This window comes from Elephantulus edwardii, unplaced genomic scaffold (genome assembly GCF_000299155.1).
Source record: "Elephantulus edwardii isolate Elephantulus edwardi_28Jun2011 unplaced genomic scaffold, EleEdw1.0 scaffold00141, whole genome shotgun sequence".
Classification (NCBI taxonomy): domain Eukaryota; kingdom Metazoa; phylum Chordata; class Mammalia; order Macroscelidea; family Macroscelididae; genus Elephantulus; species Elephantulus edwardii.
In genome coordinates, this window is record NW_006399891.1 from 4,252,517 (window position 1) to 4,276,610 (window position 24,094).

Consider the following 24,094-nt stretch of genomic DNA (forward strand, 5'->3'; position numbering starts at 1 on the left):
TATATATATACATGTACATATATATTTCAAAAGTATTATAAGTGATGATGGGTGAAAGAAATATTGTGACTGATATTTAAAAGACTATAACTCATTGATCCAAAAGATAGATTGAAATACAGAAGGAAGAGTGAAGATAACACTATCAAAGGCGACCCATTAAAATTGTAAGTGTGATAAACATGAGCTTAAATTGTTTAAGTAACTAAAACCATCTTCATATTTACTTTATTGCTGCTTATGTACTTTGAATTAACTTAGCACATTGCCAGGAGTAGTTTGCTGTTCAATAAACACGTCTTAGCTGAATTACTAAGTTCCAAGGATCTGCTTCCTTGATCTTTGGTACTTCTTCCTCTATGAAGAAGAATGTGGCTTCTAGTTTGGAGGCAGACTCATCAATAACCTGCATTATGCAGATAACACAACCTTATTTACCTAACGTGAGGAGGACTTCAAACACTTAACTGCAGAAGATCAACTACTACGGCTTTCAATGTGGATTACATCTCAACATCTAGAAAACAAAAATCCTCATCACTGGATTGATAGACAACATCAAGATAGATGGAGAAAAGATTGAAACTGTCAATAGACTTGGATCTACAATCAACATTCTTTGTATCAGCAGTCAGGAAATCAAAATACCTATCTCACTGGGAATATCTGCTGTCTGGGACCTCTCCAAATTACTAAGGAGAAATTAAATCAGTTTGGAAACAAAGATGCTCCTGATTTAGGCCGTGTTCTTTTCAGTCACTCGCCATGCATACGAGAGCTGGACAATAAATAAGGAAACAGAAGAATTGATACCTTTAAGTTGTGGTATTGGAGAAAGGTACTGATAAAGACAGTGGTCCTTATTATTTCACTTTTGACCACAGCAACCATTTATTTGGGTTGTCTATATAATTTCACACATAATTTTTGTTATAGAAGAGTTTTATGACACTAAGATTGTTTATTTCACATTCTTTATGAAATCCATGTCAGGGGAAAAAAAGAAACTAGTATAAGAAATTGTTTTTCTACCACACCTTTACCTGTTGTTGTCTGTTCTTGCATCTAGAGAGCTCTGGCAGCCTAGAGGTAAGGAGTTGCACTGCCCACCTGAAGGTGGTGGTTGTTGTTACATGCCATCGAGTCAGAACTGACTCATAGCTGACTCTCTAGAGCCATTTTCAGAAGCAGTAAATGGCACAGGAGAAGATCGTCCATCCTCCTGCGGAACAGCTGGCGAATTCAAACCACATTCTTTTGGGATTGTAGAGCAGCTTCTGCTCTGTGGGAGAAAGATGGACAATTGCCTCTGAAAACTCACTGGAGAGTTAGTTGTAAATTCTAACTCTCCACCTCTACAGAAGTGGGTTCATAGTTTGATCTTCTTGAGTCAGCTCCATCCACATGATCTTTGGTAAGTTTGAGTTCAGTTAATCGTTGTGGCTAGTCTGTCACTCTGTTTCATTAAGGGTTTTCTTTGTTTTTACCCACCATCTACATTACCACATGTGATATACCTTTCTAGCAATTGGTCTTTCCTCATAAAGTGCCCAGATAAATAAGTCTCCCATCCTGTGGACCTTATAAACAAACACATATTCTAAGAGTAATTGTTAACTAGGTTTCAGTTAGCAAGCTTTTGCCAGTAGAGTTTCTAGACAGACAGTTGTTCTTCTCGTTCTCTGTCCCAGAGTAACTCCTGACATTTCTCTGTGGCCTCATCCAGTGCAGCCTTCTAAGGACTTTCTCCAAAGCAGCAGATTAAAACAGGCTTGGCATTTCTCAGTAAATAAGTAGGAGAGGTGATTTGCAGAATTTATAAAGCATCAGGTTTGGTATTTGAGGATATTGTTATTTAGATTTGTGAGAGAGAAAAAAAAATGTTTTCTTTCTCAATCTGTAAGCCAGCATACCTATTTACATATTATTGTCTGCTTACACAAACTAACGAAAATAATCACTCACTGATTGCCTTCGAGCTGACTGATAGCTGTCCCCTCAGTGGGTTTCTGAGACTATAGTATAAGCTCAAGAGAGGCGAGTGCCCATCCCAGAGCTCCCCAGACTGAAGAACTTGCAGAGACATTTGGCCTGGCCTTTGTTTTAGCAGCTCAGCTCCAAGGGACTGGGCACCCCTAACCCAAAGTAAGAATTTTATATATGTAGTCCCTGAGTTATGACCAATACCTGTTCTTAAATGATCTAAGTCTCACTTGTAAATTAAAGCAGGTGCATATGGGTCTTATATACCCTGGTTGTTGTGTGCCTTCAAGTTGGAACCCACTCACAGCTGACCATCCAGTGGGTTTTCAGAGGAAGTGAAATGCATGGGAAGAGATTGTTCATTCGTCTTCTGTCTAGAAACTGGTAGATACAATCCATGTGCCTTTGGGGTTGCAATATCCTGGTAACATAATATTGGGCTGCTCAACAAAAGGTCAGTGATTCTTGTCTAGTAGCCTCCCGTCCAGGTGAGAGAAAGGCGGTCTACTCACAGGGTTTATAGCCACCAGAATTCAATGGAGAGTTGTAATTCATTCAATGGCAGAGGGTTTAGTACAAGAAAAGCCTTCGAAGCTGCACATGCAGCAAGTGAAGATGATTGTGATGAAGTTGTTCCCAGCACAGGGTGACTGGTTTGATTCTTTCGGAGTGGAGCAAATTGACCTAACAGAAAGAACATGAGCCCCTTGTTCCTACAGCAGATATTTACTGTGAATAAAGTTATATAGGAGGAAGAATATTCTCATAGCAAGTAACAGCAGGATCTGAAGAACACACCAGGGTGGATATTCAGCTTGTTGCATGCATTTTAATTCCCTGGTGGTGCACAAAGTTAAGGTGCTTCCTGCTAACCAGAAGATTGGCATCGCTCACCTGGAGACTTTGTGTAACGCCCCAGAGAAGTACAGAATGTCATGCCTAACAAGGGGTGCTTCACTGTGGGGAACTAACGTCCTCCCTTTTTTCTGAATTATATGTTACAGAACATCATTAACATACTAGCTCACAGAGGGAGTGTAAATTCCTACCCAGTTAAAAGAGATTTTGTTTTGAAAAGCTCACCCCTAAGAAGTGACACCATCTCATCAGATATGAAGCGAAAGCTTTTTGTTTCAGCAAAATTTCCTTAACCGGTAATGAGTGCACACAGTGGCATGCATTTAGATCCTTATTCCTTTATCATGGTTTTGGGGGATTTTTTTGGTTTTCTTAAACACACTGAATTTTAAAATGAGTAGGGGTTTAGGGTTGTTGTAATTTCTGACACTTATTAATGTTATTAAAGTAAAAAATCTGGCAATGTGCTGGACAGTCTGACCTAAATGCCCACTGCAATTTCTCATTATGAGATGCCATTTAGTTGGCTATGACTCACGGCGACCCTGTGAACAACAGGTGTGAACCTCGGGCTGTCCTGTGTCATCCTCACTCTGATATTCCCCAGGCCACTGTTACAGTCACAGTGTCAGTCCATATTGTGGAGGGTCAACCTCTTTTTTTTTCTGACCTTCTATCTTTCCCAGCATGATGTTTTTGTCCAAGTACTGGCCCCTCTGACAACATGCCCAAACTATGTGAGATGAAGCAACCTGGTTTCACTTCCATGAAGACAGACTTGTTTTTTCTCTGTGCAATCCATGGAAAATATCCTGTAGAGCTTTTTTTTCTTGAAACTTTTGGGGGTTTTTTTGGTTTTCAATATAATGGCCCCACTCACATTCAACAGGATCACATACATGCTTCCAAGGTGGCCTGTCTGACTTTAAAGACACACAGACTATTACCACACTAGCAGTGAGATTCAAAGCATTTAACAATCTCTATGGATTGGACCAGTGGGTACGGAGTTGTGCTGCCAACCCAAAGGCAGGTATTTTGAATCCAGCTACTGTGTGGAAGAAAGATAGGCATTCTACCCCAGTGCAATTAACAGGCTCTGAAGACCTGCTGGAGGTCAGCTATGACTTGGTCTCAACCCTATAGCAATGAATTTGACTTTTTTTTTTTTTATAAACTCCATAGTTTCTCAAATCCATGGTAATGGATAACTTGTTGCTGTAGCATTGATTCTGACTCCAACAGCCCCTTGTTTGAGTAGAACTTTTCCCCGCAGGGTTTTCATTAACTGATTTGTCAGAAGATCACCAAGCCTTTACTACAACGTGCTCTGGGTAGACTTGAACCAACAACTTTCCAATTAGCAGAGAGCACATTGATCATTTGTACCAACAGAGAATTCAAATTCATGCAACAGGCTAAACATCATCTCTGGTACATCTTTCAGATCCCAGTGTTACTTGCTATTAGAAAATTCTTTCTCCTGTCTAACTTTATTTGCATTAAATCTTAAACTTGTACTTTTCTGGGAAAGTCTCAGGGCATTGAAGAGACTTGAATTGACTTTTAGGCCATGATGGCTCTGAAGAGGCTGATTTTGTTTGAAGAGATGCACCTACTTGCTTAATGAGCAGAACTATTACATGAGGGAAATCAGATCTGAAATTCCAAGGCGGTGGAAGAGGCTCTGAGGACCACAGCTTTGCATGTTTCAGGATCAGTGACCCCAGGAATACGCTCAGGGCTGGACGTTTCTTATCTGAGTCCTTGATGCTCACACAATCCCAGCAGGCCTTACGTACTAGCTGATCTGGAGGCAAAGACAAGAGCCCAGAAAACTCGTGTATTTACCTGTAGGCCCCTTAGACACCCACTCACTAGAATACATTGTCCAGAGATGATCTTCACAAGGTTTTATTTTAACAACTGTTGCAATAATCATCTGTGCTCACCTGGCAGCTGAAAAGTTGCTAGTTCAATCCCGTCTGCAAGGGAAATCCTGGGGATCTGCTTCCACAAAGAGTTCAACCAAGAAGACTGTGTGGAGCAGTTCTACTCTGGAACTCATGGGATTGTTGTGAGTCATAATAACAGCACAAGTTTACTTTTGAATAGAAAATTAGGAATTGAACACAGCTATCACTGTGATGCTAAGATCTATATTCCTTAGAAGTGGTGTTGTTGTTATGTGCCGTCGAGTCATTTGCGACTCATAGCGACCCTACGTACAACAGCCCTAAACTCTGCTCTGTCCTGTGCCAATTGCGCTGTCTCTGATACACCCATCCTGATTACCCCAGTCACTGAATCAATCCACCTCATAGAGGGCCTTCCCCTCCTGCACCTTCCCTCCACCTTCCCAAGCATGATGTCCCTCTCCATGGACTGGTCCTTCCTTATAACATTTTAAGTGTGTTAGAGGGAGCCTCAGAATTCTTGCTTCCAAGGAGCCGCCTGGTTTAACCCTCTCCAGAATGAATCTGTTTGTTTTCTTAGCAGTCCATGTATATTCAATACTCTTCTCCAGCACCACAGCTCAAAGGCATCAAATTCTCCTTCTATCCTCCCTAGTCATTATCCAACTCTCTGATGCATAGCAAGTGATTGCAAAGACTATGGCCTGTATCAGATGCACCTTAGTGTCTGGAATCACAGAAGCCAAGGAAGCTTCTGATATAAGCTATCAGATCAAGGGCTGGACAACAAAAGATAGGTGTCGAAGGGAGTGGGTAGAAGTGGATGGGTATCCTGGTGGATGATGGAGCAGGGAAATAAGTGGGTCAAGACACTTGTGCCAAGGGCAGGGACAACACTGAAACTAATGGTTAATTCCACAGTAAGGGATATATCTTTCACTTTTTCTGTAAAATGCGTGTCTGCTGGACACTTCTCTAAATCTGAACATTCAGATTAAGACAAACTAGGAAGAAGGATTGGTCATCCACTTCCGAAATAGCAGACCTCTGAAAACCCTGTGTATTTCCTTAGAATTACTTTAGAAATAACGCAGCTCTGGTAGCCTCTGGGTGAGGAACTGCTCTTACCCAAAAGCAGGCAGTTTGAATCCTCCAGCTGCTCCAAGGAAGAAAGCTAGGCAGTCTCCTCCTGTGCAATTTACAGCCCATGAAAACCTGCTGTAGGGTCAGGTACAATTCAGTTCTGACTCAGCCACATGTAACAATAGCAACATTTTCAAAAAAGGAGTTGTTGTAGATTGTCTTCGAATTGAGCACGACTTATAGCGACCCTATGAACAAAAGGCCTGAAGCCCTTCTACAACTATCGACATATATCAACATTCATAGAGTTTTCAGAGGCAAGTTGTTTAGGAAGTGGATGTGAAAAAGAGGTAATAGAAATAGTATAAAGCTTGAGTGAATTAATAAGTTTATGAAACAAAATACTACAGAAAAAATGCTTTTCAAAAATTTATACTCATCTCTAGCATAACCCACTGCTGCTCTCTGACCGTTTACTCTTGTTGACTAAAATTCTCCTACTTTGAAAGAAGAGGAAAAGTGTTTTAAGAGGGCAATTAAAAGGTTTTGCCACACTTTTGCAGCATCACTCCAGGTGTCATTAATTACCAAAAATAGTTCATGAAATTAATCTGTCATTCAGCATCAAAGATACCCCTATATGCTCCAGCATGCTTCTCAGGAAGCCTAGCTGAGAAGTTGTTTCTGCTTTTGTTGTTGTTGTCGTGTGCCATCAAGTTGTCTGTGACTCATGTCTGTCTGTGTGTGTTATGCGCATTTCATCAGGTTTGAACTGGTCCATAGTTGATCCTCCAGCAAGTTTTCAGAGGCATTTAATCACACTGGAGATTACCCATATTTCTATCCTGAAGCAGTTGGGGGATTTGAACACATGCCTTTAGTTTTGCAGCATAGCTTCTGCCATTAGGACACCAGAGCTTCCTCACAGTGATCCTATATACAAAAACCCTGAACTCCGCCTCATCCTGAACCTGTCTCACTATCTCTGACACACCAACCTCCAATTTTCCCAGTTATTGAGTCAATCCGTCTCATCCAGGATCTTCCTCTCTTGCACTTTCCCTCCTCCCTTCCACGTATGATGTCTTTCCCCAGGGACTGTTCCCTCCTATCAACATGTTCAAAGTATGTGAGACAGAGCTTCAAAATCATTGCCTCCAAGGAGAAACTTGGTTTCACCCTCTCCGGGACAGACCTGTTTGTTCTCTTGGAAGTCCATGGTATGTTCAATAGTCTCCTCTAGCACCACAACTCAAAAACATTGATTCTTCTTCTATCATCCTTAGTTATTGTCCAGCTCTCTGATGCATTGCAAGTAATAGCAAAGACCATGGCCTGGATCAGGTGCATCTTAGTTTCTAGATTTGCATCATTACTCTTAGAACTTTGGAGAGATTCTTGATAGCAGAATTTCCCAATGCAATTCGTCTTTTGATTTCTCGGCTTCTGGTGCCAAGAGTATTTATTCATTGTAGAGTCAAGCAAGCTGTAATTGTTAACTATCTCAATCTGTTATACATCTGTCAGGGTGCTGCCAATTGGAGGAGGAGTGAGAATCTTTGTCTTCATGGTGTTGAACTTCAATATATGTTGAAGACTACATGCCTTGATCTTTAGCAGCAAAATACTTCATGTCCTTCTCAGTTTCAACAACATTGTGTCATCTGCAGGTTGTTGATGAGTCTTCCTTCAATTTTGATGCCACATTCCTCTTCATAAAGTCCAATCTTCCAAATTATCTCTTCCGCGTATAGATTGAAAAAAGTATGGAGATAGAACACTGGTGCACTACTTTCCTGATTTTGAACCATGCAGTGTTTCCTTGCTTAGTTCTGAGGGCTGTTTCCTGGTCCAAGTATAGATTTTGCATGAGCACAATCAAGTGTTCTGAGATTCCCATTCTCCTCAAGCTTAGACACAATTTGTTGTGATCCACACTGTTAAATGCCTTTGCATAATCAATGAAACACAGATAAACATTCCTCTGGTACTCTCTGCTTTCAGTCAAGATCCATCTGACATTGGTGATAACATTTCTAGGGTCATTGCCTCTTCTAAACCTGACTTTTGATTTCAGATTTTTTTTAAATTTTAGTTTTGCTTATTTTTTAATTATTGATTTCAATGAAAATTTACAGAAACTCTGGATTTCCATTCATTCACTGTTGCACTTTCCTCCCCTCCCAACCCTCCCCCCAAGTACACTACCCTCTTGGAAAAGTAAAAGAAAAATTATTTCATTGTTTTACAATCCCTCCCCCCAGGTCGACTACACTATGCAGCCTTTGCTCTGGACTCCTGTCATGACAAACATACCTAATCACATATCCCTTTTTAAATAGTTTTTTCCCTCATCTGTTTCAATGCAGTATACATTATTGAACCAATCTTTCTCAGTCTCCCTCCAACCCCGAGGTAAGTCCTGTTTTACAACAGTGGCACCATGCAGTATTTGTCCTTTTGTGACTGAGATACTTCACTCAGCATAATGTCCTCCAGGGTCACCTATTTTGAATAATATTGCATGAGTTCCTTGTTTTTCAATGCAGTGTAGTATTCCATTGTGTGAACATACCACAGCTTCTCTATCCATTCGTTGATGGGCACTAGATTGTTTCCAGTTCCTTGCTATTATGAACAAAGCTGCAATAAACATGGATGTGCATGATTTTAGATTTTTTTTAATAACTTGTTAATATGCATTGTTTGAAAGTCTCACTTTGGCTCTGGAAATTGTAATCTCCATTTCAAGTCAGACTGAGACACTTGCAGAAATGATCATCTTAGACCCTTCTAGGTTACTTATCTTCTTCAGTTATTTAGTCAAAGCAGACTCCTTCCACCTCAAAATCATTTTACAACAATGGCCACAATACCTGTACTTTCCATAATGGATCCTTTGCCCTTTGTTTATTAAACATTATTTGGTAAATGCCAATTAAAAAAAACAAAACAACACAGGACAGAGTAGTTTTTCTAGGATTCTTTATAATTGATGTTGATATGTCAAAGATAAATTCAGGAAGATATTTTGCCTGTTACCTCCAAATGATCTAACCTTTAAGACGTGATAGAATGAGGGCTAGCTGGCTTATCAAACCCATCCTGGGTTGGAAGGTCATACCTGAGTGTTACCCTGTAAAGGATGAGCAACCAGTGTTAGGTATCAAGAGTAAGCTATCCTCTGGGTCAGTTGGAGGAATGTTTGAGGAGACTCTAGTGACTCAAGGAACATGTGAAGGAACATAGACCTTCTCTAGTAACTGTCCATCTTGGCATCCCTATACTTTAAGGAGCTCTGGTTGAATAAGATGCTCCTAACCAAACATTCAGAGCATAGAAAACCACTAGCAGCTCTGTGGAAGAAAGACGGACTATCTCTTATAGCATTGGATGCCCAAGCATGGGTTTTTGTGAGTCGGATCAATTCAAGGGCACTGGGTTTTATATTTTACTGTCTATCCCTGGTAAGCAGGAAATCTTAGAGGCTACTATGCACAAAAAATACATGGCAGTCACTCTTGTTGTGTCCTTGGGAACCCTATGGCGACAATTCTATTTCCTATAGGGGCACTGGGAGTCAGAATCAGCTCAACAGTAACAAACCTACCTTAATTAGGAGAAGGTTGGTGGTGCAAGTGGTTTGTAATTGGCTATGGTCCTACAGGTTGACTGTTGTAAACAAGATAACCATGGAGCCGTTGTACTCAGTAATATATAGGGACCCATAAAGTGGGGGCAGACTCAAAGACAATGAACAACAAGAAGACTTCTGATACCTTAGGCATATCACTAAGTAGATAATCAGGAGAGCTTATTGACACTTGTTATATGCTATCAAGTTGGGTTCAATTTATAGCAACCCTATAAACAACAGGTCTGAACCCTGTCCTCTCTTGTGCCATCCTCATCATCTCTGTCATACAGAGTCCCTGTGTCCGTTCATCTCACTGAGACTCTTTCTCTCCTTCACTGACCCTCCACCTTTCCCATCATGTTGCTTTTCAAAGAATAATCCCTCCTGACTATATATCCAACGTATGTGAGAGGAAACTTCGACGTCTTTTTCTCAAAGGAGCTGCACTTTTTCCAAGATACATCTGTTAGTTCTTTTAGTAATCCATGGGATAATTATTTTAAAAATTAATTACTATAACTTCCCTTCATAGTGAATTAGGTCACCTTGTTTTCATGATTCAGAGTTTGTTATTCTTTTGATGTCAGCCTGCATTATTCAGTAAAACCTAAAAAGTTAATCTAAAGGCAATTGGAGTTCAATTTACTTGGTCAGTGAACAAAGTCTATGAATATCTAAAGTTATACAGAGCTGGAAAAACCACAGGCAAAAACTCTGTAAATAAACAGTGCCTTTCCTCTCTGGGCACTCTATCTGTAGAACAACTTCTTTGTCTCATTTCTGGCTTGCCTTGTATCTTTCCCCCTTATCTCTCCATGATGCCAATGCCAAACTCAGCTATTGTAACTTTTCCATTCACACAAGCTATGATTCTTTAGAAAACATATTAAATATTTAGAAGATTCCATGAAATTTTCAAAAGATAAAAGGTAAGACAAAGAAAATGTTCTTAGCAATGGCAAAGGGCTAATTTTTGTAATGTACAAAGAGCATCTAGAATTCAAAAAGAAAAATGTTTTGTTTCAGCATTCATATAATATACTGTAAATATATCCAATGTATGTAGCAAAACTAACAGAGGGCAAAGCTATGCATAGGTCTTAGTCATTACCAAACACCCTGAGGGAATGAGTTCCTGGATCTCAAGATTATAGCCTTGGGGAATATAAAGGTTAATTGGGATAACATTGTCTGCAAAGATAATGTTTTACATACTACTTTGGTGAGGAGCAACTGAAGTCTTAAAAGCTTACATTCAATGTTTGGTCCCTTTCTTGACCAGAACAAAGAAAACACAGATGTACAGAAATAATTAGTCTGAAGGAATAGTGGATCAAGCAAGCATCTACTTCCGTGACCCTGGATTCAGAAGTACTAGATGGTGTCCTGCTACCACTGCTTATAACTCTAAAAGGAATCACAGTTGAAGAACCAAGAAAGAATGGAAGGAAATGTAGAACAAAACTAAAAAATATAAAAATGGCCAGGCTTACAAGCCTTTGTGAGACTTGTGGAACCCTTGAGCCTACAGCCGTTGGTCACCCTTAAATTTGAAAGAAAACTCACCTCATGGCCAAATTCCAGCCAAACAATGTACAGGGCTCTGACAATAATAACACCAAGAAGTCATGCTTTCTTGAAGACACATGACGCTATGAGGTTCAAAGAACAGTGTTTATCCAAGGATAAACCCAGAAGGAAGGAAGGGATAGAATAGAAAGATTAATGGAAATGAGAATGGCAGAGAAGTGAAGAATGTGCAATTTCATTTTGGGTATTAAAATTTATATTATAAGAAAAAAATGTGTATGAATTGTTGGATAGAAAATAAAAATGTTTTATAAAATTTAATTCAAATAACAATTTATAAAGAGAAAAATAAAGTCCTCTTGGAAAATGGGTAAAAATACACTTAAAAGGAGATTATTTTGTTGTTGTTAGATATTCTTGACTCATAGTGACCCTGTGGACAAGTGGCCTGAACCTTGCTCTGTCCAGCACCATTCTTATATCTCTGTCCTGCTTAAGCTCATTGTGATAATCATTTGACAACCCATCTTGTGGCGAGCCTTCCTCTTTTTCTTCACCTTTCCTAGCATGCTGTCTCTCTCCAAGGACTGGTTCGTTTTGAGAATGTGCTCACAGTTGACATTTCACCATCCTTGCCTCCAGGGAGCACTCTGGTTACACTTCCTCCAAGGTAGATTTGTTGTTGTTGTTCTTTTAACCATCCATGTGATATTCAATATTCTTTGCCAACACCGTAATTCCAAGGCATCAATTCTTCTTCAGTCTTCCTTACTCATTGTTCCACTTTCACATGCATAGGAAGCAATTGAAAAAAACCATGGTTTGAATCAGGTGCACTTTAGTCTTTAAAAAGACATCTTTGCTCTTCAGAACTTTGGAGAGATCTTTAACAGCAGATTTCCCTAATGCAACAGGTCTTTTGATTTCTTGACTGCTGCTACTATGTGTGTTGATTATAGATCCAAGTAAAATGAAATCATTGGCAAGTTCAATCTTTTCTCCACCATGATGATGTTCCAGTGGTAAGGATTTTTCTTTTCTTGATGTTGAGATATAACCCATATGAAGGTGGTTGTGTTTGATCTTTGGCAGTGTTTTAAGTCTTCTTCACTTTTAGCAAGCAAGATTATGTCATCTGCATAACACAGGTTGTTGATGAGTCTTCCTCCAATCCTGTAAAGTAAGAAGAATATAGGAAAGAAACCACTAAATGGTCAAATTATAATTAAATAGATGAAAATTAAATCAAACTTTTTAAACTTATCAAACTGGGAAAATGTTTAAATTGTATATATTACAAATACATATTTAAAGAAATACATATTCCTAAATCTTTTAATAGCGTGTAAATATGACTAAGGATGATAGAAGGAGAATCGATGCCTTTGAGCTGTGGTGCTGGAGAAGGATTGATTCAGTGACTGGGATAATGGGGGTAGGGGTGTCAGAGACAAATACGATTGGCAAGGGATAGAGCAGGGTTTAGGGCAGTTGTACATAGGGTCGCTATGAGTCAAAGGCAACTCAACGGCACATAAAAGCAACAAATATGTTGTTGATGATGTTGGTGTTAGGTGTCATTAAGCTGACTACAATTTTTAACAATATCATAGAATGCAAATATGAACAGCTATATAGAGAGACATTTTGGCTACCCATACTAAAATTTAGGTAACTTTAGTGGCCTCGTGGTAAGGAGCTACATTGCCATCTCTGAGGAAGGCAGTTCAAATCCACCAACTGCTCCACAGGAGAAAGATGGGCAGTGTCCTCTCAGAATTGACTCCCTCTGAAATCTCTCTCAAGTGTCAGCTATAGCTCAGCTACAGCTTGATAATACACAAGATCAATGGATATTAATCCTATAATTTTGCTTCTAAGTATTTCTTCTATACTTCTTTATTGCAACACTATTTATAGTAGGGGGAAAATGGAAATAGCCTAAAGATCCATAAATATGGATGGCTATTCAAGTGTATTTTTATGTTTTTCTTAAGCTAAAAAAGTATGTTATACAAAATTGATTTCTATAATCACAATTATAGTTTAAAAATAAACACATTAAGGATGTATACACAAATTATCAGGGCGACAAGATGGTTTGGATACATACTTTTAGTGAATTTTGAAGTTGGATTCAAAATAATCTTTCGATTTTGGAGCTGGTGGATGACAAAGATACCCAAATTCAAGTCCCAATGTTTAGTTGAAACCAGATAGTCTATTTATACTGGTCAACCAGAAAAGTCTCATATTTAACATCCCCACCATGTGCTCAACCTAGTAGAGCTAGAACTGTTCATATTCCTTATTATCTTCCTGAGACCCCCCAGTGTCCAACTCCATTGTCCCAAGATCTCACTCCAAGTCCTGGGTTATTACAGTGAAATAGAGTCAGAATGAGAGAAAGGGCAAGTATATTTTGATCTTGCCTAAATTTATATACTGATTTAGCCCCTAGCCCTAACCATCTATTTTATTGCTCTTTGCTCAGCCTCATCTTCATTAGAGGTGGAGGTGGTGGGACTTGTCTTGGTCCATTGACACCACACTGCACAATTGAAATACAATTCTGTGAACTTGAGCAGCAAATGCCGATAGGGCTCTCAAGCTATGAGCCTCAGTAAAATGTCAGCTCCTTGGACCTTTATTCCCCATTTTCCCCACCATGTCTGTAAAGTTAACTATCCAGACAACAAGGAACACAAGCAACACACTCCTCACAGTTGAGCTTATCCATTCTTAACTACACCACTAACTTTACCTTGGCTAATCATTGTTAAGGTACCATGATTAGGGTTTGGAAACTGTGTGTGTGTGGGGGGGATGGCATTATTTTAACTCCACAGGGAAGGTGTAGCTCAGCCTGTTTAGTGCTTGTCGCCATTAAAGAATGTTCTGCATTTCTAGAGAGGACGGTGGGAATTGTGTTGCTGTCTTCTATTTGAAGCTTTGCTCATAGTATTTAGCAAATGCTCTAATTGCTATCCACAACTGTAGAGAGGCCTTGGGAGTGTGTGCTCACAAGCTCAATTTATGTTTTCAGGAATGTGCTAATTAGTAATTTTCTGCAAAAATATACAGTAGTCACTCTTGGCTTACTGTTAAACTACAGTGAATTCAGGGGACCCAACCCTTAAAATTGTTTGCTTCAAGCTATATTGCTTTGTGTTCTTCCCAATGAGTACCTTCTAAAGAAAAGGCAATTTGCTCATTTTGTGGGCACTGAGGAGTTACCAAAAGACTTTCTGTAAAAAGTGGGCTAAGATCCTGCCTCTAATTTAACAGTTATCCTTTGACCATGCCCTACCTCCAGTTATCACCAACTATGAATGTTAAAGAAGCGCTGGTGGCCTAGTGGTAAGAAGTTGTGCTGCAATTCCAGAGACATGTGGTTCAAATCCACCAACTGCTCTACAGAAAGTAGATGAGTAGTCTCCTCTGATGGGATTCACTGCTTCTGGAAACCTGCTGGAGGGTTAGCTATGCGTGTACTCAATTTGCACCTGATGCAATTTGACAAAGGAAGACAAAAGACAGGGGAACGCAGGAATCTGTTCAATAAATGTAACATTTCACATGTCAGTTGACAACTTTGAATTTGTTTCGGTTCCTCTTGAAAGAGAGGAGGGAAAATGTGGTGGCCTCCAAAAAATTGCAGTTCTTTTATGTTAAAAGTAGCAATCAACCATGTATATGGCTTTTTTTTTTTAGAATTCTTAAAAATGCTTTGTAGAGGAGTCTAGATCCTACCCTAACCCCGAAAACACAAAAATGAAAGATAAATACTCATAATGTTGTTGTTGTTGTTGTATACCAACTGACCCATAGCTGACCCTCCAGTAGGTTTTCAGAAGCAGTTAATAGCACGAGAGGAGATTTCCAGTCCTTCTCCCATGGAGCAGCTGGTGGCCTCGAACTGCATGCCTTTGAGATTGCAGTGTAGCTTCTTGCCACTAGGCCACCAGAGCTCTCTATAATTAATATTAGTAGCAACTAATATTTATTGAGGGCAACTAAGTGCTAAGCACTGTTACAAGCACTTCACATGAATCAGATCAGTTAATCTTTTTACATGTCAGCAATCGAAGCAGAATCATAAAGGACACTTGCTCCAAAATAGAGAATCTTAGCTACAACTCTGCTTTTGGCCACCTAGTTGGAAGCCGACCACTCCCACCTGAACACTCTTGGTGTCTTCTTAGAGGCTGTAATTCATATGGGAGGAGACTGCCCATCTTTCTGCCTTGAGCTCCTGGTGAACTCAAACTGCCAGAGAGAGTTAGTAGCATAACTCCCTACAGACTAGGTCACCAGTGCTCCCTGAGATGACTATAAAGACCTGTTTTATTTAAGGAGTGATGAGATAAGTCCAGCTAGTACAGAAGGCTGTTTGACACTATGTCACTTGGGTTCCCATCATGTGTTCAAATTTACATAAATTGGATGACTGGCCTGCTTTAATAAAATGTGTATCTGACTATTGGGTTGTAGACATTTCAAGAATTTTATTTTTTGACAGGATGCCTGCCGTTTTTCTCTCTTGATTCCCGCTTGTTTTATTCATTTTGGGGTAGTTGCCAATTAGACCCAATTGGTAAGTATAATTAATGGACCACTTGAATTCTCCCTTATGCTCCAATCAAGAAAATTAACCATAGATATAATCTTTTCCTTAAAAATTTCTAATATTCCTCCCTATCACTTCTACTTACCTCTATTTCTTCTAAGATATGCACACACTTAAGAAACTACTCTTCTCTATTTTTTCCCCTCATCTTAAGATTTAAACATACTTACGTGGTATAAAGGTTAAAGAGTGAACTATTAACCTACAGGTTGATAGTTCAAAACTACTAGAGTTATCTTGGGAGCAAGGCCTGGTGATCTGCTTCCAGGAAGATCACAGCCTGGAAAACCCCAACTGTGGTTCTCTTCTGACCATTTGTGGTCCCCATGACTCACAATCATCTCCAGAGCAACTAACAGCAACAAAGATAGCACAAAGAATATTCTTAGGAAGGAAGAAAATCAGCATTCACTGAGGTCCTAGTATTTCCAGCTACTGAGCATCCTCATATATATTATCTTTTAATATTCACAAAACTCTTCAAGCTGGGAATTGTTATTTTCATTTTCTAATAAAACAATAGCTTAGAGAGTCTAAGCCTATGTCTCAATTCTAGTTAGTGGCACAACTGGTAAAAATTAGAGCTGATGTGTTTCAAAATTTTTTTATTTCCAACCCACAGACTTCTGTTTGATTTTATTCAAAAACAAATCCTATAAACTGTCATTACCTTGGAAGACTTGGGGTCATTCATTCATTCAATGACTATTGGAGCATTAATGCTTTTCCAGATATGAGTTAACCATTGGTATAGTTAAAATTAGTCATTAGTTGAGCCTTGAGCAGAAGATGGTGGTTAAGGGCAAGATGGTGGGGAATCAGCATGAGAAGAATATAAACTGGGTGGTGGCACGGAGGTGGGGGTAGAAGCGAACAAAGGAACTTCTGATCGTGTATCCATGGCTCCAGTTTTTCTCCATGTGACTCGTGGACTTCCCTTTGTCATCCTATGCCTGAGAATATATGAAGGAGGCTGGGAAGGCAAAGGGACGTTCAATTGTCATCACTGGCATCTTTTTGATCATTGCACCATCATCAAATGCATTGGGATAACCATGGCATGAGACTTTTCATCATTGAGCCATAACTCTACCTTAAGACAGACAACAATTCTGGGCATTAAATGTCATAGGAGAATTTCAACCAGGGAGCACTGAAAGTGGAATGAACATAAGCTATACTTTTGTAGACTAGCTAACTCCAAGTTTAAACCACCTAACCTCAAAGTGAAGTTAAGCTTCCTCTGGGCAAATTACATCTCATTGTTTCTGGAGACATTCTCACCGAGTTATTTCAGTCAATCTGATACCTTTAAATACAAGAAAATGTAGTAAAAGTCTTCAAAAAATACAATTCTCTAATTGTAACTAACCATTTGTCAGACACTCTCAATACAACATGTTTAAAGTTGTTTGCATTTCTTAAAGGGTCTTCCTGTAAATTAATCTGTTTGAATAGGATTACGATTACATGAAGAAAATAGCATAGTCTAGCCAACTAACCTTTTCTCATTTTATGAAATGGTCTTGCACAAATGGACTGTATCATAGACATGACAAACAAAAAAGTCACATTGCTATAAAGGACATTAATGGAATTAATGAAAGGATATTAATTAATTAATGAAGCAGAACACATTTTAATGAGAGTCTGTATTTTAGCATTTGCCAGTCTCATTTATCTGACCCATTTCCCATTCAAGCTAGGAGCCCTCTTTTTTTTTTAAGAAAAGAGCCTTTCCAATCTTGGAAGTACTTTTTCTGGGACTCGGACAGTTTCTAAAAACAGCTTTTTAAAACTCGCGGGCTCACTTTGCACAGGCGCATTAGTACAGGACTCTGCTACGCAAGCGCAGTGGCGATGGGATGGCGGAATTGATTTCCATTTGCGATTCCTACGGAGTACGACATAACTTTGGTGGTGTGGGATCTGAGCTCTGGGCCAACGGACGAAGAATTCGTTTTCTGTTCCCAGAGTTCTCCACATTCGGCCTTCTGTATTCAGTCCGCGTCTTCCCAAATGCTGTAGTGGCCCGACCAGACTTCTACGCCATCATCAAATTCTACTCGGCAAGGGATGCGCTCAGAGCCCAAAAGGCTTGCGATCGGAAGCCTCTTTTTCAAACATCTCCAGTGAAGGACAACCCACTTCAACCTCTAGACCCAGATCCTCCTGAGGATTCTCAATCCTGTCTCATTACACTGAAGGACCTGCCACAACTTACACTGTAAAATAAGGAAGATGGAACTTCTACTCCCTGGCAAGACTCAGCGCAGCTTCCAAGTGGCAATGAAGATGTCCTGACCATTCAGTGCAACTGAATAACCCAACACAGCTAGCAGACCCCATTAAGGAGTGTGAACAGCCTCCAACACAACACGAGGATCAAATTCATCCTTCAGAGCTCTGTGAGGAAGTCTCTCCAGTCCTGCAAGACATCTGGTAAACCTCCAAATCCCCCTAAAGAGGCAGTAACTTCACAAACAGGGGTATCATGAGATCATAGTTTCATTTATGAGTCAAGGTAAAAGCCAGCATCATCCAGTGTTGTCCAAAGTCATAGTAAAATTAGCATAGCTTCAGAAACAACTGCAGGAGATCAACCTTCTTCAGCCCAGGAGAACACAACCACAATGGCCTTTTGATGAGGTTAGCCTTTCCCAAACCAGCAAGAGGAGACCCCTGGAGTCCATGAAGGAATGGGAGCCACCTACTGTCCTGCAGGAGGCCCCAGCTCAGTCTCCAGTGTGACCTATAGAGAGTGATCATTTTCCAGTCCACTTGAAGGACTCATTACAATCTCCAGTGTCCACAAAGGAGGCTGAATAATCTTTAAACTCTGCAAGAGGCCCCAGCTCAACCTCAAGTTTGAAGCTTTTACAGTCCACAGCATAATTCAACAACAGAACCTGCAGACTACTCTGTATCTGTCCCACTTCCCTCAGGCCAACAAGAAGCCTCAGCTCAGCCTTCAGAGCAACTTGAGGAGACTGAACCACCATCAAATATTCAGGAGACCCCGGAGCCACCTAAAAAGTGTTGTAATTCAATATCTATGACATAGCAAGAAATGACAGTTTCATCTATAATTCTGAGTGAAACTTGGCATCCAGCACTACCCACTGCCACTCTTGATCTAGTAGTGCTCACTATAACTTTACAACCTATTACAGAGGCCAGATTTTCTACAACCTAGTTACAGACTTCATCTCTATCTCCAGAACCCGTATGGAGGTGGAATCAGTGAGAGGTCCCATTTCACGCTCCACATCCAGCTGAGGAGACTGGCATTTCTCCAGCTGAGCAGGGGTCCCCATTTAGTCTCCTGATGCCCCTTGTGCAGACAGAACCTCCAACTCAACAGGAGGTCACATATCAAAATCCACAGACCACCCCCTCTGGAGAAGGCACCAGCTCCATCTACAGAGAGCCCTTTGAGACTGATAGCTTCTGCCCCTTCTCCAGAACTCCCTAAAGAAGTGGAGTCTTCCCAGCACTTCCACTTGCCCCACACTTTAGACTCCTGAGCCTTCTAAAACCTTCACCAATCCAGCCGGGGACCCCACCTCAACTGGGTGAGCCCCCTTGCATAAGGCAGAATCTTCAATCCAGCAGAGAGGGAGCTCTAGCACAGCCTAGAGTGACAGAATCTTTGACAGCCTAGTGAATGAATAATCCTGGCTCAATTTCTGGAGCCTCCTAGAGGGGACATAGCTCCGTCTCCAGTGGTTCATGAGGTAAAAGTTCAGTGCCAGGCTCAGCATTACATGTGCCCAGTGCTCAACCTTTGAACCTAGAGTTTGCTGTGACCTCTTCTATAGCCCCATGATAGACCTAAAACACTGTCTTCATATGGTCTTGGGGTGACTATTCTATATGCAGACCAGATTCAAGCTCAGCATCCAAACCTGAGTGACTTTACAGATAACCCTTTGGACCTGAAACTTCCCCTAACTCCAGAATACACCAGAGAGGTTGAACCCACAACCCCACAAAAAGACAATAGGACCACCTTCAGATTTTTGTGAGGTGACCATTCCACACCCAGACCAGTTTCAAAATCAACTGAAATTTGAACACTGTTACAGCTAAACCTTAGAATCTGGATCTTATTATAACACTAAGACTTACTATGGGAGACTTAGTGTCGGCTGCACGTGGCCTCTGGCTTCTTGAGGAGAGGCAGGTATGGAAGGTTCCAGGTGCTTGTGGCTTCCTCTGTGCCCCAAGTGGGGGTCAGCAGAGCAGACTTGTCAGATAAACTGGGGGTCTCTGGCCCAGAGTTGGCCAGCATTTGAGTGTGCTGGAAGTGTAAAATACTGAAGGGCCCTCGGGCCTATTTTTCATTGTTTTTGTTCAAACAGTCTTATAGGTCGTATAGCCCTGTTGTGTCTACTTGCCATACAGAGGTAACTTATGGTCGCTGTGAAGCTGAACACTTGTGACACTGATGTGTCAAATGCGATAATGGTTACCCATGGTGGACCATGTTTGGTGGAGCTCCCTGGTTGAAACAAGCTTGGAAGCAGGAGTGGTATCCACTTCCGTAAATAGCTTGCCTCTGGAAACCCTAAGAACCTGGAAAAAGGATGAAAGTCACGCACGCCAAGTGTCGAGATCTTTCATTCATAGGGTCTCTATGAGTCGCCTACGACCCAACGGCACTTAACAACAACAACAACAACAACAAGACTTACAGATTGAACACTGTACAGAAAATCGCACCTTCTTCCAGATAACCTGAGGTGACACTTCTACTCCAGATGAGGTTCAGTCTCAGCAGCCAAACCTGAGGAAGTTACAGTTCAATTAGTGAACCTAGAAATTACTCTACAACCCAATACACAGGTTGAGTCTTCTTTGACGAAACACGGACCCGAGCTCAGCCTCTAGAGTCTCTTCAAGAAGGTGTGGTTCATCCTCTAGTGAGCCAACAGATGACAACTCCACCATCAGACGAGGTTCATGCTCACCAAACTTGCCCAACGTCACAGTTAAACCCAAAAAATGTGGAGCTCACCATACTTCAGAAAAAAATCAGTTTAACACATTCCAAAAACCCAGGATATTCCAGGTCAGACTCTAGAGCATCTGGAGGAGTTTTTAGTTCTATTTTCAACACATCCTGAGGTGAAAGTTTCACAAGATGAATGTCAGTATTCAAACTTGCCCAATGTTCAGCCTTCCATCTTGGGAGCTTACTCTATCTCCAGAACCCAAAACAGAGGTTGAGTCTTCTGCACAACGCAAGAGAACCAACTCAATCTCTAGAACACCTGTGGAGGTGATAACTCAAATCTCCGGTATATGTGAGGTGACAGTTCTTCGACAGGTCAGGACCAAGCTCAGAATTCAAACTTACCCAATGTCATAGTTAGACTCACAGGCCTGGAGCTTGCTAGTTGTTGTTAAGTGCCGTCACATTGAGTAGAACTCAAAGTGACCCCATGAACAAAAGATCTGAACACTGTTCTATCCTAACATGATTCCTCCTCAGTAATTTGGAGAGGTCCCTAACTACAGATTTTCCCAGTGCAATGTGTCTCCTTATTTCCTGACTGATGGTACCAAGGGTGTTAGTTGTGAATCGAAGCAAGATGAAGCTGCTGATAGTTTCCATCTCCTTTCTATCCATCATGACGCTGCCTATTGGTCCAGTGGTAAGAAGCTCTGGTGGCCTAGTGGTAAGGAGCTGCAACTACAATCCCAGAGGTGCACAGTTCGAATCCACCAGATGCTCTGCTGGGGAAGGAGGGACAATCTCCTCCTGTACCAGTCAGATCTGATTTGACGGTACACTCACACAAAAATAATAAAATAAAAGATGCAGTCTATACTGAAGGCTGCATTCCTTGATTTTCTGCAGCAAATGCTTCAAGTCCTCTTCACTTTCAATGAGCCAGGTTATGTCATCTGCATAATGCAAGTTATTGATGCGTCTCTCTCCAATCCTGATGTCAATCCTCTTCATAGAGTCCAGCTTCTCAGAAAATTTGCTCAGCACACAGATTAAATAGGTATGGAAGGAGAATACAACCCTGGCAAACTCCCTTTTCAATTTTAAACTATGCAGTGTTCCCCTCCTCTGTTCACACAATAGCCTCCTGGTCCAGGGATAGGTTCCATATAAACACAATTAAGTGCTCTGGGATCCCAATTCTTTTCAATGTCAGCCACAACTTGTTATGATCCACACAGTCAAACAAACACCTTTGCATAGTTAATAAAGCATAAATACACACATACACAAAACAAAAACCAAGTCTGATTCTTCTGTGAAGAACCTTCGGATCCTTTTATATCCAGAGAAAAATGCTAAGATCTCCTTAAAAACACAAGGACTGCCACGTTTGACCAGCCTTTTGGTATCAAATCAGTGAAGTCCCTGGTCAGATCTCCTAGGCTCCTGTCATGACAACATAGACCTTCTTAATGGGCCCACTCACTTTCTGGTCTCACTGCTACTTAAAGAGAACTTCTGCTATCTTTTCCACTCATTTTTCTCTTTTTATGTCTTGCCACAGCATCACATGCACTGTCTTATGGACCACGAGTTCCACTCTGCTTGCAATCTTTCCTAAATGACCTATACTTTCAGATGTGTCCCTTTCTAACGTGAACTGAAAATCCATCCTCTGCTCATCCTATAAACCTGCAAATCACTCCTTCTAAATCACAGTTAAAAAAATATTCTCTTCTAAAAAGTCCCACCATTAGACCCAGTTGTTTAACACGTCCTCCATGATCTCATAGCACTTTGGGCAAACCTCTTTCATAGCACTCACCACTCATTTGGGTAGAGTGACTGTCTTTGCTCCGCCTGTCTCCAGCATTCCCCCTCATCTGTACATTCTTAGCTCCTGGTGAGCAGGACCTCTGTCTATTTGTGGTGTTCTACAAGCCTGCCACAAAGCCTGGCATATATGTGCTGTTTTTAAGTGCCATAAAGTTGCATACAATTCATGGCAACCCTATGAACAATAGATCTGAACTCTAATCCTATCCTGTGCCATCCTTAGAATCCTCAACACCTTTGAGTCCACTGTTGCAGACATTCAATCAACCCATCTCATTGAGGATCTTCTTCTTCTTCACTGACTCTCCACTTTTCCAAGCACGATGTCCCTTTCTAAGAAATAGCCTCTTCGAACAACATGTCCAAATGTGTGAGAGGAAGCTTCACCATCTTTGTCTCCAAGAAACATTTTAGCTGCACTTTCTCCAAGACGTATTTCTTTTGGCAGTTCATGGGATTGTATATGTAGATACTCAAGACATTTTTACTATAAATATCCATAATTGGGGATTGGTCTTATGTTTAGCTCTTATTTTAACCATATAAATGCAATAGGAAGTCTTAGGTATGGAAAAATATGATAAAGAATTTAGATAATGTTACAATAATTACATAGAAAGAGTAAAAGGATAAGAAATCACTATGAACATGCCCAGACAATAACACCAGCCGTGCTTCCTTTGTGAGTATAAAAGTGTTGACTTGTGGATATTTGTGTTCCTCTTAAGTCTTTATTGTTATTAAATAAACTCTATCTTGTGAGCTTAGAGTCCAAAGAAATAACTCTCTCTCTCTCTCTCTCTCTCTCTCTCTCTCTCTCTCTCTCTCTATATATATATATATATATATATATATATATATATATACACACACACACACACACATTTTTGTTGCTAGCCATCGAGTTGAGCACAACTCATAGCGACACTATGAACAAAAGACCTGAAGCCCCTCTACAACTATTGACCTTTATAAAAGTTCATAGAGTTTCCAGAGGCATGTTGTTTAGAAAGTGGATGCCACTCCTGCTTCCGTGTGTGTGTGTGTGTGTATAGTACCGGTCAATGCCATCATAGCATCATAGTTTGGTACTTTTTATTTACACAGAAAAGAGATAATTATTGATTTTTTTTCTTCGACTTATTTAAAGTGATAATTGCCCATGCCTGCTTTTCAGTATAGATTAGGATCAACATGCCCAGTCGCTGTGCATCACTAACTTTAGAAAGTTAAATAAACGTAAAATAACAGGGGAAAACTTATACTGAATGGGGCCTATTCTGCTTTATTAACAATTTTGCAGTAGGATGTATTTAGAGAAAAAGAGGCTTCTCGTCCCCAGGGTTCTTAAGGAAAACTGAGCTGAGGCTTTCATTTCTTTGAAATTTCTAAGGATGGAGAATTTATCATAAGACTGTTCAAAGTCTCTATTGATACTGTGTAATAGTTTGGACTATCTCTTCCAAATACTGTTTGCATCGTTTCAAGTCATTGAAACTTATGGACGTCGTCACTAAAGTCGTCATAGGTTTTAATGGATTAAAAATCTTTCAGCATTGAACACCCACCACAAGATCACCAGCCAATGAGGAAAACACAGTTGTTTTGCCCTACTATTGACCAAATAAGCACACACGTTGTTCTTTTGGTGTGTTTTTTGT

At 40.5% G+C, this 24,094-nt stretch overlaps 1 protein-coding gene across 16 annotated transcripts in view; it reads left to right on the top strand.

The window, feature by feature from the left end:
- The window catches only part of TRPM3 (transient receptor potential cation channel, subfamily M, member 3), a 790,873-nt gene that overhangs the window by 426,365 nt on the left and 340,414 nt on the right, over positions 1-24,094 (top strand). For 5 of the 16 annotated variants that reach the window (XM_006894387.1, XM_006894388.1, XM_006894389.1 and 2 more), the window contains exon 7: positions 15,530-15,604. The exons of the other annotated variants lie outside the window; for them this stretch is intronic. In XM_006894387.1, the coding sequence (XP_006894449.1) occupies positions 15,530-15,604 (75 nt within the window). The remainder of the gene's footprint in view (positions 1-15,529; positions 15,605-24,094) is intronic. 16 annotated transcript variants of the gene reach the window in all.